Here is a 16,153-nt window from a genome sequence, read left to right on the forward strand (position 1 = left end):
CAGGGCTGCAGCCCCGAGCGGGAACGATGGGCACCACGGGGCCCTGCGAGGAGGCAGGAGAGGGGATGGAGCCCTTCCTCCAGCAGCCCCACGGCCTGCCCTTTCCAAATCCACCTTCAGAGGGAAGCCCCGGGACCGGCTGGCTCCTGGCAAGGCGTCAAGCCAAGGATGCGGCAGTGCCAGGCCAAGCTCACGGTGCAAACCGTGCCGGGGGACCGCGGGGAGCCGGGGGCAGGATACAGCCCCGGCCGAGGGCGCGTTGCCTGCATGAGGCTGTGCCCAGGCAAAGGCCAAGCGTGGGCGAGGGCACGCGTGGGCACAGGAGCGGGTCCGTGGGCACAGCTGGCCTCACAGCTGCGCCATTTGGAGCCGCACACTCATGAATATGCATGAATATGCATGAGGGGGGGCAGCCAATGGCAGCGGCGCTCCGGCGCACCAGCAGCTGCCAGCCTTCGCAATGAACTTCTCCTGACATTTCGGATGCGCCTCGACGGGTTTCCAACCCTCCTCCCTCCCCCTCCCCAGTGTGTCTTGGCCCCCGTGTGGGGCCGAGACCCCCTCCACAGCTGGGCCCAGCACCACAAAACCCGCTTCAGGGCCAAGGTGGGACCCGTCAGCCCTGCCTGTCCTCTGCCAGCACCCTGGGGCTCACCCCAGCATCCCATGCTGGCCCCAGGGACCTCTCCGCTGCGCAGGGCAGAGTCAGCCCCCATGGTTTCAGCAGCTCCAGCCCCGTGGTGAGAGGTGCAATAACCCCCTCTTTTCCCTAAAGCCATCTATCTGCAATTAGCTCGGCCTCAGCTCAGCTCCCTCCACCCACACAGCGAGGACAGACACTGCCAGCAACCAGTAAGTCTCTTCTACTTCATTTTTATTTCAAGTCAGAGCACGTCAGCTCTGCCTTCACCAGTGCTGAAGGGTGGGAGGAAAAGGTGCAGGAGAGCACAGGGAGAGGCATCAAGAGTAGCCAGAGCCCAAGCACTGCCGGACACCGACTCCAAGGCAGCTACATGCTCCTTTTTTCTGAGCAAACTAGATCCTGGCTGCGAGACCCCCATTGCCCCCTGTGCATGGCAATCGGTGTGCGAGGAAGAAGCCCATCTCAAAGGGGCATCCCCTCAAAAGGGCAGGGGAGACAAACTGCCCCCCCCCCTCCACCTCCCCACCAACTCATTCCCCTGCCCCATGCTCCCAGGGGGAAGCTCATCGCTGTTTGTCCCAGCTGCAGGCAACCTGCGGAGCGAGCTGTGCCAGTAGGCCCCAGGTGTGGATACAGTAGCTGCACCCCACATGTGAGCTCCGGCTCCACGCAGCTGAGACGACCCTCCCCAGGAGCTGCACAGCGCGTGTTATCGGGGAAATGCAGCCTCCCCTGCCTGCAGCGCGGAGGGGAACACGGGACAAAACTGAAGAGACTCGCTGAGCAGTGGCCAGCCCCTGCTCCCAGCCTGCGGCCCCACCAAGGAAAGCCTTCCTCCATCGTGCTGGACCTGAGCCAGCGTATCCCACCCCACCCGGGGCCAGGGACATGCCAAAACCACAGAGCCTTGCTGGCACTGCCACCTAACTAAGCCCTGCTACTGCTCCAGTCAGAGAGCAAAGGCCATGGGAACAACAAACACAGGTTTCACTAACCACTAGATCTCTTCTCCAAAGAGAAGAGCGATACAAACACACTGCCTGGGACATCAAAGACAGTCGAGAGTCAGCAGGGAGAAAGCACATGAGCCCCGGACACCGCAGAGCCTGGGACAAGGCCGTGTTCCCAGTACAGCCCCCAGTCCCACCAGCCTGGACACCCCTCCAGCTCAGCAGCGGTCCCTCTTCCAGCGAGGGTTGCAGGTCCCAGGGAAGGCAGGCGAGGTCGCTAGAGCCGTTTACTGCATCTCACGCCGTCCGCCCAAGGGCTCAGCTGGCTCATCCGGACTGTCCGAGTGGGTATCGTCCATGCCGAAGTCGCTCCAGTACGGGAAGGTCTCTAGGCAGCTCGGACCCTGCAGGCTTCCCAGGCCAGCGCAGCTGGAAAGAGAGAACAGGTCAGAGCAGAGAAGGGATCTGGGGAAGATGCAGGGCCCGAGGTGCCCACGTGTCTCCAAGTCAACCGCTGCCTCCTTGACGCAACCGCTTCTGCACAGCAGAGGCTGCTTCCCCTCTGCACAGCCCCACCACAGCCCTCAGCTTCCAGCCAGCTCAGCCGCAGAAGCAGCCGCTCACCCTCACATGCAAGCCCAGAGCAGGAAAGGGGGGGAGACTGTCACCGGCGAGAGGCAGATGGGGCTGGCAGCTGAGATGCAGGAAGCCACACTGCCTGGGTACCTACCCATTAGCCTGGGCTGCTGCGCTCCCTCAAACCCCTTCCTTAAACCAGAAGGGCTCTATTTAAAAACAGGTCTCTCGCTGGAGTCCAGACACCTCTTTCTTCCTGCTATTTGAAAACCAAGATGAAGAAACATGGGCACTGGGTGGTGCAGAAGGCCAGACACAGCCTCCTGCTTAGCAGGTAAATACCTCATTTGAGGGGCAGGGGGACCCCGAGCATCTCTGCCAGACACACCAGGCTGCCAGCAAGCACAGCCAAGGGACCCCGTGCCTGCCACAGGACTCAAACACACAGGTGTTGTCTGGGCTTGTTCAGCTTCTTGCAGGGAGCTGCAGCAGTGGTAGATTGAGGATGCCCTCCTCTCCCACCAGGTCAGCTGCCTCCCCAGGTGCAGAAAACCCCCAAATGGCTGCAGGAGGGGCAGCCACCCCACAGGGAGATGCCCGATTAATTCCCTAGCTCGCAGCAAGAACTCTTGAAGCTCTGATGGGCACGAGGAATTGCAGAACCCACTCACGCTGCGAGGACGAAGGCAAGATGCACAGAAAGCCTGAGCTTTGAAAGCTTCCAAAGGCTCCTCACTCCCCAGAGATTAAGGGAGGAAAGCAGCTGAAGACCTTTGTAAATCTCAGCTTAAGTTCTTCTGAGAGACTCGAGCTCTTTCCGGCTAAGTCTTGGCCAGGACAGGTCACCCTCCCGGGCAGCCTGGAGGGCAGTACAGGAGACTCCTGGTGACAGCCCAAGATGTCCAGCTCCTATTGCCTGACCCCCAGGAATCCTGCCCATTCGGTGTGCAGGGCTGGGGAACACATGCTCAACTTCATTCCCTCAAACGACTGTAGTAGGGATGGGACAGGGAAATTCAAAAACATTCAGGGGTCTCTAGAAAGCCTGGCAGCTCCTCTTATTTCACAGCAGAGGCTGTGTCCTACTGGTGAAAGTCCCTTGTACAAGCACCAACCATTTCAAATCAGGCTGTAGTCAGACACACAGCTGCAAGCACTGACAAGGGGAGGTGCAGACAGCAAGTCACCAGCTGCCTCCCAGCACTGCCAGTAGCCAGGCCTGCTCCAGCCAGCACAGAGCAGCTCCAGGCACAGCAAGGGAGCCGGGGGCTGCCCCGCTGGTGGCACCCCCCGGGCCCGTCCTTCCCTGCCTGCATTACCTGCCATGCAGGTCCCCTCCTGGCAGCAGCGCGGGGCGGCTCTCTTCCTCCTGCACCCAGCCGCAGTTGGACATGGCATAGTGCAGGATGGCTTCTGTCACTGTCTGCGAGCCTTGGCCTTGCACGCACGCCTCTATCTCGGGTACCGAGAGCTGGCTCTGCAGGAAAAGGTGCAGCCGGCTGTCGGAGAGGAGGACCACGTTCTGCACAACCCTGTGCACAAAGAGAGGAGGGTGAGTGAGACAGGCGGCCAGGAGCACAGAGGACACTGAGCCCTGCCCCACAGCACCAGGGTGACTGTCGGCAGCTCTACGGCCACCTCACAGTCAGCATCTTCTAAGCAAGACTGGAGCAGTGTGTCCTCTCCCTCCATCCAGCCCTCACAAATGCTCTACTCACTTCTCCAGGAACTGCTGCAGCCCCTGTCTCCGCTTCTCGATGAACTCATCCGTGCTGCCCGCGAAGAAGGTGGATTTCCCGGGCAGCTCTGGGACGGGCCTGCAGGCACAGAGCAGAGAGGCGGCAGTTCAGGGTCGGATCACCCCAGCACCAGAGCAAGGAGACACGGGGGCACCGCGGCAGCAGCAGCCAGGACCCTGCTTTGTGCAGGGCTGGATCCTAGGAGCTCAGGTATCCCACGTTTGTGTCTGGGGTTTCTATCCACATCTGTTCAGAGTTCACGTGTGTCCCCCAGGGCAATGGGAAACAGTGTCTGGCTGCAGGAGGGGTAAGGGAGGGAGAACAAGGCATGCTTACACCAAGCCAGCATTCTTCTGGAGCTGCCTCCTCAGCCACACGAATTCACGGTACCGGCGCCGTACACATGAGGTCTTTGCAGTAAAGGCCTTGCTGTTGGTCTGCAAAAAAACCCACCATGGAAATAATCCGCATGATTGAGGGGCAGCAAGGCAGAGGAGGGCAGGATCTCACCTGCACAGACCCCTGAGCTCTGTGACTAAGGGATCCCCTCAAAGTTTTGGGGAGCGTTGGGGGAGCTAAAGTGCCTAGAAAACCTGAGCAGGCTCCAGGGGAGAAGTTGGGTCTCAAACCCACACGAAGACAGCATAGAAGGAGGGATGGGCTGCTGAGGGTTCCCCCCTTCATGGCTCCTTCCATCCCCACTCAGCACAGCCAGACATGGCCGGACAACTCCACTCATGAGCCTCACGTACGGCACAACTGAGCTCTGCAGCTCACCCCTCTCCCCCAGCCGCAACTCACATGGAGGAAGATTTTATAATCCACATAGGAGTTCCAGGAGCCTTCATTCTGCACTCGGGGGTCCTGAACACGCACCGTGGTCAGCTCCTACGGCACAAACACTGCCTGAGTGCCAGCGTCACCCCCTTCGCAGGGCTCAGAGGAGCTGCCGGGGACAGGTGCCAATGACCACACTGGCTTGTCCGGCCATCCTGCCCCAGGGGCAGCGCAGACACCTCCAGCCTCTCCCATCCTTGTCACCAGCTGCCCCTCAGCTCCACCCCATGGACCCTGCCAAGCGTTCAGCACCTCTCACCCCTCGACACAGCGCTCAGCCAAGACCACCGGCTCCAGCGCGGCCAAACCCCACCCAGGAATAGACAAAACCCATGTCAAAAAGGGTCTTACTTCCTCTCTGTCCTCCAACATCCTAGAGCCAGAGCCCAGCAGGAAACATCTGTACAGAGAAAAAAGGATTTAGTAAGACGAGATCAACACATCAGGGTCTCCCATGCACTCTGCATCCCCCCAGGCACCTCACACCTCTGTCCCATCCAGCAGGCACCTCTCCAGCCCCCACGTCTGCATTCAGCTGCCCTCCCTGATCCTCTCCCCTCAGCCACAACGAAATAAAGTGGATGCATTCAAATCCAGCAGCCCGCAGGGGAGAGAGCATCCAGCATGGATCTCCCATATGGTCCTGAGGCAATGTGGCCTGTTGGGCTCTCGCTGGGGTGAGCTGGAGACTGCACCGCGACCAGAGCCGGAGCCTGCAGCACCTCTTTCCTCCACAACTCGTCTTCAGGTCACCCCTACCCACAGGGAGGCACTGGGATCCTGCAGCCTTCTGGAACAGCACTCAGAAATCCCTGGATCACAGAGGTGAGTAGGGATCCCAGCTCAGACAGGCTGTAAGCACCTGAGGACGGGACGGGGCAGCCAGCTGCTCCTGCTAAGCTGCCTGCCCTCCTCTCCCACAGCACATCCCTGCTCCCGGGCAGATAACTGGGTCTCTGGGAGAGCCGGACACAACTCCCGGAGAGCTTTTCCCCCAGTGTAACTCCCGTTAGCCAGGAACAGCCTCCTCGTTGCACAGCACCAAGACCCCAGGTCCCCAGTTTGCTCCTGCAGAGCCAGAACTGGCAATGCAGGAGGGAGACAGGGTGGAAGAGCCCGGCCCACTCCCTGCATGGGCAGGTTTGCACTGAAATGCCAGGGGAGCCGGTTCGGCTGGGGAGGAGAAAACTCTGCTTTTATCACAGTTTCCTTCTCCTACAGGCCTCCCTCTCCCCTCACTGCCTGCCCAGCATGAGCTTGGCTGGGCCATCCAAGCAGGTAAAGCAGCCAGCCCACACCAGGACCCCGCTGCCCCTCACCAGAGGAACCTGCTTTTCTCCTGCATAGATCAGACCCATTCCCCAGCTGCCACCTCAGTAAGTCTCCCATTAGCACCAGACAGAGATATGACGTTTCTCTCCAGCCCTTTCCCAAGTCACCTGAATAAGCAGCAAACTCGGTACCCAGATTTCCCCACCTGGCTAGGTTTTGTATCCGCATTGCGACCGCTCTCCCTTGCGCCCCTCCCTAACCCCCCCTTCCCCTTCTCCCAGTGGGAGCTGGGAAGCCAACCAGCATTGGTGAGGCCCTCGGGGAGCCACAGAGGTGCCTGGTGCCCCCCGTGCTGCCCAGCTTTCCCAGCTCAGCTGCGCCACGAGCTGCCCGCACACTCCCATCACACCAGCCACTTCCTCCGCCACATCCCTCCGGCGCTCCCAGGTCCTGCTGGACCGTGTCAGCTAATTTGCTCCACCATTACGTGCTCCTGCAGTAATTCCTGTTCTGCAACAACACCATGAACACAGTGCCAGGGCTTGCGGGGAAGGGGACAGCGAGATAACCCCACCACCACCCAATAAACGCACAGCCCAGACAGTGAAACCCCTCTGAGACAGAGTTCATTCCCCACCCTGCAGACGCACTGTGCGCACACAGACCAGGAATACTCATCAGGGGGAGCTGGAAGACCAAGCATGTCCCGTGTCCTGGTTTCACCTCCTCTGCGGGATTGTTTGCAAGAGGTTTTGGAGGCCCTGGGATGAACCGGCAGCGCAGGACTTTGCCTGTCACAGCCCAGGCTCCTGAGGGACACGGCTGCCTGATGGCAGAGGCGAAGCAACCCTTCACCTGTTCCCCATTCCTGGAGTCTTGCCTTTTAGGCCATGAGAGCTGCCAAGTGTCAGGCAGCACTGGAAACCCAGCCTTTATTTATACGCTCAGATGTGAGGCAAAGCTCTTCTGAAGACGGAGCTAATTTTAGCTGGGACAAGGGGAGGGGTTGAGCCACAAACCACACTTTAAAAATCTGGCTCCACCGGTTTGCAGGTACTTTCTGCAAGACTTCAGCCATCCGATTCCACCCGCAGAGCACAGAATGCATTAATAACAGCAGAGAAGAGTTTCAGGATAGACAGCAAGAGACCCAGGCCCGCTCCAAGATGTCTCTGAGTAACTGAACTCTCGCTGGAGTTGGGTCAGACTGCTGCTGTTTCCAATTTGAGCTGTAAGGGGGAGGGCGAGGGGAACCTACCAAAAAAAACCCCCACGCTTCAGCACACATGATTCTTCCCCTGGGAAAGGAAGGGAGTGAAGGAGCCAAATGTGACATGAGTCACTTTGCTCAGCATGGTAACGGGGGAGCTCCGATCCTCCCCCATGCTGGGGGCTCCCAGCCAGAACCAGTTCAGCAGCAGAACTTGACCATTATGTTCCCTGGCCTCCCCAAGGGACGCTGCCGTCGTCCTGTTGCTTTTAGAGCTCTTGGCTCTGCATAACAGCCCTGCCTAGATTAAAAATGCAGGAGGGAGAAGAGAGAGACTCAGAAATTGCCTAATGGAACAGCAGAGGGTTGCCAGGAAAAAGAATTTAATTTCCTAGCTACTGAAAGGGTGCTCCAAAGAGCAGAGAGAGCTAGGCCGGGGTGGGGGGCAGAGATGGCTCTCTGCAGTCAGCGAGGAGGTGGACAGGCTGCGGGGAAAACCGAGATCAGAGAGTCTGAGCACTCACGTCTTTATACTTTGATCCAGAGTTGTACCAAGAAACGCATAATCTTATTTACGCTTTATTGGGAGTTAATTGACCTTAACTTGATAAATCAACTTAAACCCAATGGAGAAGGCAGCTCTGAGTTAGCTTTAAACAGTTACACCAAATCCTCTTTCAGGGCTTTTGCTGAAAGCCTCAGTTTAAGGGGCCCTGGGATATGTGGTTTGGGTTTGGTTTAATCTTCCTACAATTTGCATTTCAGTGTTTCCAGGGCTCACGCTTTCAATGTCTTCTAGCTAGGACACAAGAGACACAGAAACACCCCTCATCCATGCTCCTGGAGCCTCACGACTTTCACCTGCCCAGGCTACGGCAGCCTGGGTGCTTAACGAGCCACAGACGTGGTCCGACTCCAGGTGGATTGCCACCCCCAGCCCTGTACTCACACTGCTGACAGAGAAAGTGTTTGTTTTTCTCTCTTGCTTGCTATCTTTTTTATTCCTTGCTGACTCAAACACATCCTTAATAGCAGTCTGTACCCCTCCATAACTGCAGGACCTGCATCGAATACTCTTTCCTAAGTAGCACACACCGGTGATAGTTTAGTCCAGCTCGCAGCTCCCTCCCCCAGCTCCATTCCCTCCCCAGCTCCAGGCTGGCTGAGGCTTCACATCCATCCGCGCAAGCCCAGCACTGCTCCAGGCAACATCCAGCCACACAGGAGTCTCTCGAGTTTTGAAGAAAGCCTCACAGAGGAGCTCCACAGCAGGGAAAAAGGGAACGAGTCCCATTTGTTTCTGCTTTTGCTTGTCACGCTTGGACAGAGCTGTCCACAACCGATACCGGAGTGGGTTTTCTGAGGTTGTTTTCCCACACGGGAAGGAAAGGACTCCCCATCCCAAATCGGGACCCCCCCCCTCCTTGGTCCACCATTGCCCACTGGAAGGGGATGTCCCCAACCAGCCCAACACCACAGCATTTCCACACAAAGCCCAGACGCTTGACCACACTAATATCAGCCCAGCCCAGCCGCCCCCCCTGCGAGGACGGGGCTGGGGCTGGGCCCCAGCACCGCTCTACCCGCTCCACAGCTCCGGCCCGGTCCCGCAGCAGCCGGCCACGGTTCTCGGGGCTCGATACCACTGTAAGGAGGCTGATTTGGTCACCGCCGCCTCGGCCCAGCCCCGCCGGGAAAGGCCGCGGCAGGGGGTGAGGCCCAGCCCCGCCGCCCCGGCACCGGCCAGACCCGGGCCCTGCCCCACCGCCCTGAGCGGGCCAGGGATCCCCCGGCAAGGACCGGGGGCTGCCTGCCGCGGGGGCCCAGCGGATCCCCAAGCCCACCGCCGGCGGTAGAGCCTCACCCCGGGCCTACCCCTCCCTCAGAGCCCCCCTCACCTCCTCCAGCAGGCCGCGGCCCCTTTAAGCGGCGCGGCGGCGCGGCGGCCTTATAGCGAGGGCGGTGCTTTCTCCCCCCCCTTTCCCTTCCGGCGCGGGGCATGCTGGGAGTTGTAGTCCACCCCCTCAGGCGGCGGGGCGCGGCGTGGGGCCTTCAGCAACGGGCGGCCTCCCCGACGGCCCCGGCCACGCCGCGCTGCGATCTCCACGGAAGCGGCGAGCTTAAACCTAACGGGGAAAAAAAAAAGCCTCTCCCGGGTGGGCGGCAGCGGAGCGGGGGACTACAGCTCCCACTGTACCCCGCGGCGGCGGCGGGCGGGGAGGGGGGAGGGAAAAGGCGGAGGACTACGACTCCCAGTGTCCCCCCGCGGTGGCGGACTACGTTTCCCAGGGTACCCCGCGGCGGCGCTGGGCGGGCGCGGGTCGCGGCGCAGGCGCAGTGCGCGGCGGCGGGTACTGGGGTTGGCCGGGCTCTTTTGTTCGAGGGAGGCGGACGGAGAACGGCCAGGCCCGACGGTGCCAACCGACCCGCCCCGCCCGCCCGTCCCCGTACCCCGCTCGGCCCCTTCCCCTCGGTGAACCGTTGGCGGGGCTGTGTAAGGTGTGTGGGGGCCGCGGGTGGGGCCGCGGATTGGGGGGGGGGGGGGGGGGCTGTGGGGGGGAGGGGCGGGGGGGGTGTTGGGAGGGGGGAGAGCGATGGTGGGGAGGAACTGGGCGTTACTGGGGGGGGGGTTGGCGCGGGAGATGGTGTTTAGGGTGGTGAGATGGCGGTTGCGGGGGGGGGATGCTGGGGAGGGGGGGTCGGGGGGGATGTTTGGGGTGCTGGGGTAGGGCGTGTTGGTGGAGGGGGGGTTGGGGTGCTGGGAGAGGAGGGGTTAGAGGAGGGAGGTGTTTGGGGGTGATAGAAGAGGGGGTGTTAGTGGAAGGAGGGTGTTTGGGGGCGCTGGGAGAGGAGCGTTAGTGGGGGGTGCGGGGGGTGCTGGGGGAGGGGGATGTGCTGGCAGGGCTGCGCCCCTCCAAGGGGGGCGGGGGGGGAACCGAGTCTGGGAGTGAGGAGGAGCTGGGCCGGGGACAAAGGTGGGCCTGGAGGGTCCGTGGGGGAGAGGAAGAGGTGAGGGAGGCTCTGAGGGGTGGGGGGGAGAGGTGCGGGGGGGGTGCCTTTGGACAGAGGCGAAAGATGTGCCTTGGGGTGCTGGGAGGGGGCTGGTGCCTGAGGAGAGAACAAGGGGCTGCTGCAGAGGGTCTGGGGAAATGGGGGGGGGCGTGCTGGGCTGGGGCAGGGGCTGTGGGGTGGAATTGTCCGGTGGGAGGGGAGAGGCTGGAGCAGGGTCCCTGCTCTGGGGGGGGCGAGGTGGCATTTGGATGGGATGGTGCTTTAAAAAAATATTGGTGGAGCCCCTGGGGTGAGGGGAAGGGAGGGAAGGTGTTCCCTGGGGGGAGAGCTTCAGGGAAAGGGGGAGGCTGGGGAAGGAGGGGGATTCAGGCTCAGCTGCTGTGAGAGCAAGGAGGGGATGAGTGTCAACTTTTGGCGGGGAGAATGAGCGGGAAGCGGCTCAGCAGGCTGTAGGAGGGCAGGGAGTGGGACGGCAGCCGATCCCGGGGGGGGCCAGGGGCAGGAGAGCTGTTGGGGAGCGAGCTGGGGGGCCGTGGGGCCTTGGGGCTGGGGGAGAGCTCTCCTGCAGAGACCTTGGTGCAGGGCTGGCAGGAGGTGGAGGAAAAGGGAGGTTGTGGCTGGCAGGCTGGAAGCAGGGATGCGCTGGGGAAGGGGAGGGGGGAGATGCAGCAGGAGCTGTGTTTGGGTCGAGTCCCTGCTCACGTGCAGCGCGGGCTGGGTGTTGGGGCAGCTCCCCAGCAGAGCTGGCTTTCTCCGGCTCCTTTGCCAAGGGAGGAGGTTTTGGAGCTGAGGAAGTCGAGCTGCACTTGGAATGTGAGTTGCAAAGCATTTGGGGGAAGAGTAGGACTTTTGGAAAGGGAAGGTGATGGAGCCAAAATGGGATTTGTATCTCTGGACAAGGAGGCGGCGAAGCTTTGTCGAGGAAGTGGCAGATGGGGAACTGCCCCGGGAGTGCAGGGGCTGGCCGAGAGGGTGGCAGCGGGGTTTGGCTCAGGGTTGTGCTGTGAAGCTGACCCACTCCCGTGTGGCATGGAGGAGATGGCAGGGACTGGAAAGTGGCCTGAGTTTGGGTGGGGAGCATTGGAGATGGGGGGCTGAGTGTGAGGATCCCAGAGGTGGGGCAGTGCTCTTGGCATTGGGTTGATCAGTTTGGAAGCAGCAAGCTCATATGTTGTCCCTATAAAACCCAGAGATCAAAGTATAAAAGGGCTTTCTGGCTGAATAATTACAGGCTCTATCTGTGAAAGATTTTATTAACTTTAGAAAAAAAACAACAAAAATCCCTTGTGCATTTGAGAGAGGAAGGTGTTTGCAATGGGTATGTTTGGAGTCAACGGTCCCCATAGGGTTTGCGACCCAGGCACACTTTCCTATTAGTGCTTGAGATCCTGGTAGTGAAAACGATGAGAAACAGATGTGGCTGCTCTAACCCCACTGCCCAATGCCAGTGAAATGCAGAAATAACCAGGTGAAGGGCCTGCGAGTGCCGGCAGGCAGCTGCTGGGGGAAATGCCCCCAGATGCAGTCGCTCTGTCCCTAGGGATGAAGGCTGGCAGAGGAAGGTGCTGTAGGGGCCTGGGTTTGCTCGTGGAGAGGGAGGGGGAGCGTTGTTGGGGGGCCACTGGAAAGCTGGGAGTCCTGCAGCACTTGGGACAATGTTTTCTCGTCTTTCTACAAAAGGAAGAACAACATTAAATCCCTGCTCTGACTCCATGAGTGTTTATCTGATCTAAAGAGTTCAGAAGTTGTGTCCACCTTCACATTACAAAATTCCTGTCTGCATGACGGGATTTCTTACCTCAGGTTCTCTTTTTTCAGCAGGGAGGTAACGTTCCTACTACTGCATGTGTGTTTCTCTTAAATCCAGAGGTGCATTCTCTCATGGATTGTGAATTTAACTGGAAATGATGTGGCTGAGCTTGAAGGTTGTGGCTTTTCTTTAGTTTGGTCTCCACTCAAAGGCTTGAGCTTTCACTCAAACTTTCCAGAAATGTTTTCTGCTGTTTTCAGGTTCTGGAGAGTGGAAGACTTAACATGCTTGTTCCCACTTCAAAAGAAAGATGCCTGCTGCCTTTCCCTGGCGCGTGTGGAATAAACTTGGCGTGCTTATAAGTCTTTAAAGAGATGAGTGATCCCAGCCAAGTTTGAGAAAGGCAGGAGGAGGAAATGTTTTAAGTTTAAAACTCATTAAAGCTGAGCTGAACTGTTAATCCTTTAAGATGCAGCTAATGGAACTAGTCTGTATGCAAATTAAACCTCTGGGTCTCCACATTTTTCTTCGTAGTCTGGTCTTCCTTTCCTTTGTTAAACTTTCTACTGAAAAGATTGGCACGAGGCATCACGGAATGGTATTAGGTAGAGCTTCGCGATCTTCCAAAGATCCAACTGGTCCCAGCCAGCGGGGCTGAGTGAATTTGTATTTGTCTGGTAGTGGTTTCACTACCTGGATGCTGTTCTCCAGGAGATCTCATGCTACCAGCATGTGCTTCACTCTGATCTACTGCGATGACATGCTGTCAATGCTAGCTCTTGCTCCTCTGTCTGCTCCTGCCCCAATAATGCAGGCTTTTGTACACACCTTTGTGCTGGGTCTCTTTCTTCATGGCCTTCTACCGGAGTCTGAACTCTTTTCAAGTGGCTTAGGTGTGTCCTGGATCCTTTTCCTCTTAGCTGCAGACCAAGAAGTTATGCTTTTGGTCTCTCTCTGTTCTGCTTTCCTCTTCACAAAGGATTTCAGCTTTGCCTTGAGCGTTAGGTAAGAAGCAGCGAATGAAAATGGAAAGATCTGGCATAGGCCCATCCTGAGTCTGTCTTGAAATCATATTTTTCGGTGTAAGCCAACTTTTTTCACACATTAAGTGTAGAAAACTGAAGCTGAATTTTAGGAAACATACTACTGATGAAGTCTCAGGCAGGAGTCATCTAGCCCCAAATTCTATAGACATGAGACTGCTCATGTAGATGTAATAGGAGTTGCCTGCCCTTCCCAAAAATGCCCAGGCAAAATGAAATGGCTTCGTTCTGCACCTCTGTGTGCAGGAACTTGGTGTGAGTGAAATGTGTTTATTTGAAAGCTCTGGAGATGAGGGAGCAGAGCACGGGGTAAGCCTTCCTTGCGCTGCGTGTCCAAGTAGACGGGGATTGTTCAGCCTCTCCCGCTTCCTCCAGAGACTAGAAACCAGTCAGTACTTTGGGTGGCTGTGGTTTGTTTTTAATAACTAAAATTGGAGGGTTTGGATGTTCCCGGTCACAGAAGGCTGAAATCTTTGTCGAGCACTCTGTTCCACAGAGGCATTCCTGACGTGGAGGAAGAGGGTGTGGGGAGCAGCTCAGATGCTTCGCAGATAAAGCCACGAGTTGAGTTTGTACCCCCCCGGGGGGCTGAAGTCCCTTTCTCACACTCGAGCTGCGTTTTTGACTGCAGTGCAGCGAGGGGCCTGTGCAGCAGCTTGTCTCTGTGCTGCTGGCTCGAACACTAAAATCTGTACTGTCTTTAGCAGCAGACGCTGTGAACTACAGCTTGGCCTTATCTGCCCAGAGCACCTTTCTGGCTTGAAGGCTCCGGAGGCAAAACCAGACATTGTCCCTGCTACAGGGACAAATGCCGAGGGGAGGACTTGTCAGCAGGCAGCTGGGTGCCAGCCCTGTGCCTGTGTGGGAGCAGACATCTTGAGAACCCACAGAGGCAGAGCAGGCCCGTGCAAGGGGGTGACACTGGCACTCTGTGGTGTAAATGCCTCTAGCAGAAATGGGGAAACATCTGTTGAAAGGAACAGTCCCTGAGTGTCTGGGGACTTTGGAGAGGTTGCTGCCTGCCATACTCTTAAGATATGGTTGCTGCAGCCCTTTGGTATATTTGTCTCTCCCCTTGACAAGCTTTTTCTCAAACTGCTCCTGGCCTTGGATTTGCATTTTCTCTGCCCAGCACTTACCACAATAAAACGATGGATCCGCAGTGTTGCATTGCTTGCATTGCTCTGTTGCCTCTCTCTATTTCCCTTTCCACACCTACCTGTCCTACACACCACCTCTAGTTCTAGCAACTCCCCTCTGAGCTCACCTTGGCCAGACTCTACCATTAGACTCTTTGATCCAGTTGCCTTCTTAGGAAGCTGCTCAAGTGGCCTGGCGATCCAGCTGAGCATCGTTAGGTGCCTTAAAAACAAGTCCATCTCCAAGCAATAACCACAGCGCTTTCGAATAAAGTCCTTTTGGCTGCAGCTGAACAGAAGTCCCTGCTGAGAGAGGGGAAGCCCAAGATCTAGCCCCTCCAGGTTGTCTTGGAATTTATTTGCTGGTAGTAGCCGGAGCAGCAATGGCACCTTCTTGGGAATCTCCTCTGCCATGGCGTGCTCGGCTCTGGCCCCCTTCTCTGACGGCCATGCGGTGCCAGAGGAGGATGGAGAGGAGGAAGGCTGTCCTGCGCAGGAGGAACTGCCTGAAGAATTCAAGAGTGAAACACGATCTCTTAGCTTCCCGCTGCAGCGCTGGCTCCTGTTCGGGGATTAGATGCTGGCGGTGGGTTGCAGGCTTTACATTGTTGTATTGCACACCAGCTGAGGCGGTGCCAGGCAGCCTGGCCTCCTCCTCGGTGAGTCCGCAGGGAACCGGGAGCCTCGCTGCTTCGGGTTTGCCTCCGTCTGGCATCTGATTAAAGATGCTGTCAGTGTACTTCAGCCCAGGAGTTGAGGAGGGAAAAGCTTCTCTGGTGCATGTTCTTGTACAGCTCTGTTTTAGTGGGCTGTTTCCAGGTGGTTGGTTTTTTTTGCCCCCATTGAATAGGGTGATAAAACTTCATCCTTGGGGGGCTGGGTGTCCTCTGGCATTGAACAAAGGATCCATGTGGGAAGTACTGCCTGTCTGCGGGAATATCCCTACTACCACCTCAGCTGCTGATCCATACAGGGCAGGGAACTTCTCACTTCATTTAACACTTAGAGTGGGTTTAGTTTTCACCTTTGGTGGACACTGGAGCTCTGCGAGCACAGCGCAGCATGTGCAGTAGCAGAACAGACTCTTCCCTTGTCCCTGTCTGCTCTGCAGCCCGTTCAGGTGCCGAGCCCTCTTCTGAGACCACCAGTTAAAAGAAAGGCAGGGGACATACCTAGTGCTGAACACGAGCAGAAGGAGGAAAAGGCTTGTGATGCAGAGCCCGGGCTCTGGGACTTCCCAACTTGCTCAGTGACCACCAAGCACCCCTAGATGCTAGCAAACACTTTGGCCAGGCCTTTATTGCTGGTCCTCTGCTTGGTTCATGAGCAGCCCCAGCTCTGGGTGCCGTGGCAGGGGGAAGGTGTCCATTCCTCCTCGTACCCCAACATTGCCATCAAGTGAGGAGGCTGTGGTCGCCTTGTGGCTGGTGCATGCAGGGGTGGGGTGTAAAGGGAAGATGTCTGTCTGGCAGCAAGCACAGTCGGAGGCTGATAGCCCTGCCGAGGCAAGAGCCCAGGCGCTGGCACAGCTCGTATGCCAAGATCAGGTTGAAAGCAGCAGTACAGTAGCGGGGTCCAAAGTACAAACACGTTGGTCCAGTGCCTGCCAAGCAGAGAATTGCTGCTTTCTCCCTCTGTGCTCTTCTGCTCTCCTCGGCTACCCTTGAGCCCTGCCTGGAGATAGCAGCAGAGATGGGGTGGTCTGGAGGGTGCTGGCTCGGCTGTGCTCCCTCCCATCCCCTCTGCTGTGGCTTCTGCTGGTCTGAACTGGCAGTACGTCTTCTGAGCTTTGTGGGGCCTGTTTTTAAGACTTCCCCTTTGAAGGATACTCTAATGGCAGCTGATCACTCAGCTCAGCAGCATCTTGTGCACAAGGGAGCTCATCCAGCTGTACCCCGAGAGCTGAGACTGTTGCTGAACTCTGACATCGCCTTCAGCCAGTGTAAATCTGCAGGATTTTTGTTTTGCCGTATAAACCAGCC

General features: G+C 57.9%; 1 protein-coding gene and 1 long non-coding RNA gene across 3 annotated transcripts; one reads left to right on the forward strand and one right to left on the reverse strand.

Moving 5' to 3' along the window:
- Window positions 1-857: 857 nt before the first annotated feature.
- On the reverse strand, window positions 858-9,213 carry SNX11 (sorting nexin 11). 2 transcript variants are annotated; one of them, XM_052785306.1, is made up of 7 exons: window positions 9,126-9,213; window positions 5,097-5,145; window positions 4,710-4,796; window positions 4,245-4,345; window positions 3,888-3,986; window positions 3,489-3,701; window positions 858-2,022 (listed from the first exon to the last, which is right to left on the reverse strand). In XM_052785306.1, the coding sequence occupies exons 2-7, from the start codon at window positions 5,115-5,117 to the stop codon at window positions 1,881-1,883; spliced, it is 663 nt and encodes a 220-aa protein (XP_052641266.1). In that variant the 5' UTR covers window positions 5,118-5,145; window positions 9,126-9,213; the 3' UTR covers window positions 858-1,880. The 2 variants fall into 2 exon arrangements, with proteins under 2 accessions (XP_052641266.1, XP_052641267.1); XM_052785307.1 differs by lacking the exon at window positions 4,710-4,796.
- Window positions 9,214-11,733: 2,520 nt separating this feature from the next.
- Window positions 11,734-12,515, forward strand: LOC128140886 (uncharacterized). Its single transcript, XR_008234843.1, has 2 exons — window positions 11,734-12,164; window positions 12,250-12,515. It is a non-coding gene; the product is annotated as an uncharacterized LOC128140886 (long non-coding RNA).
- The last annotated feature ends 3,638 nt before the right edge of the window (window positions 12,516-16,153 follow it).

Source organism: Harpia harpyja, chromosome 4, assembly GCF_026419915.1.
Source record: "Harpia harpyja isolate bHarHar1 chromosome 4, bHarHar1 primary haplotype, whole genome shotgun sequence".
NCBI lineage: Eukaryota > Metazoa > Chordata > Aves > Accipitriformes > Accipitridae > Harpia > Harpia harpyja.

What these genes read in the sequence shown, in the direction of transcription:
- SNX11 (XM_052785306.1), bottom strand. Translation starts at nt 5,117, where the DNA reads ATGTTGGAGGACAGAGAGGAA. An exon ending in ATTATAAAATCTTCCTCCAT is followed by an intron (nt 4,346 to 4,709) that starts GTGAGTTGCGGC and finishes GTTTTTTTGCAG; the next exon opens with ACCAACAGCAAGGCCTTTAC. An exon ending in GGAGGGGACCTGCATGGCAG is followed by an intron (nt 2,023 to 3,488) that starts GTAATGCAGGCA and finishes CTCTCTTTCCAG; the next exon opens with CTGCGCTGGCCTGGGAAGCC.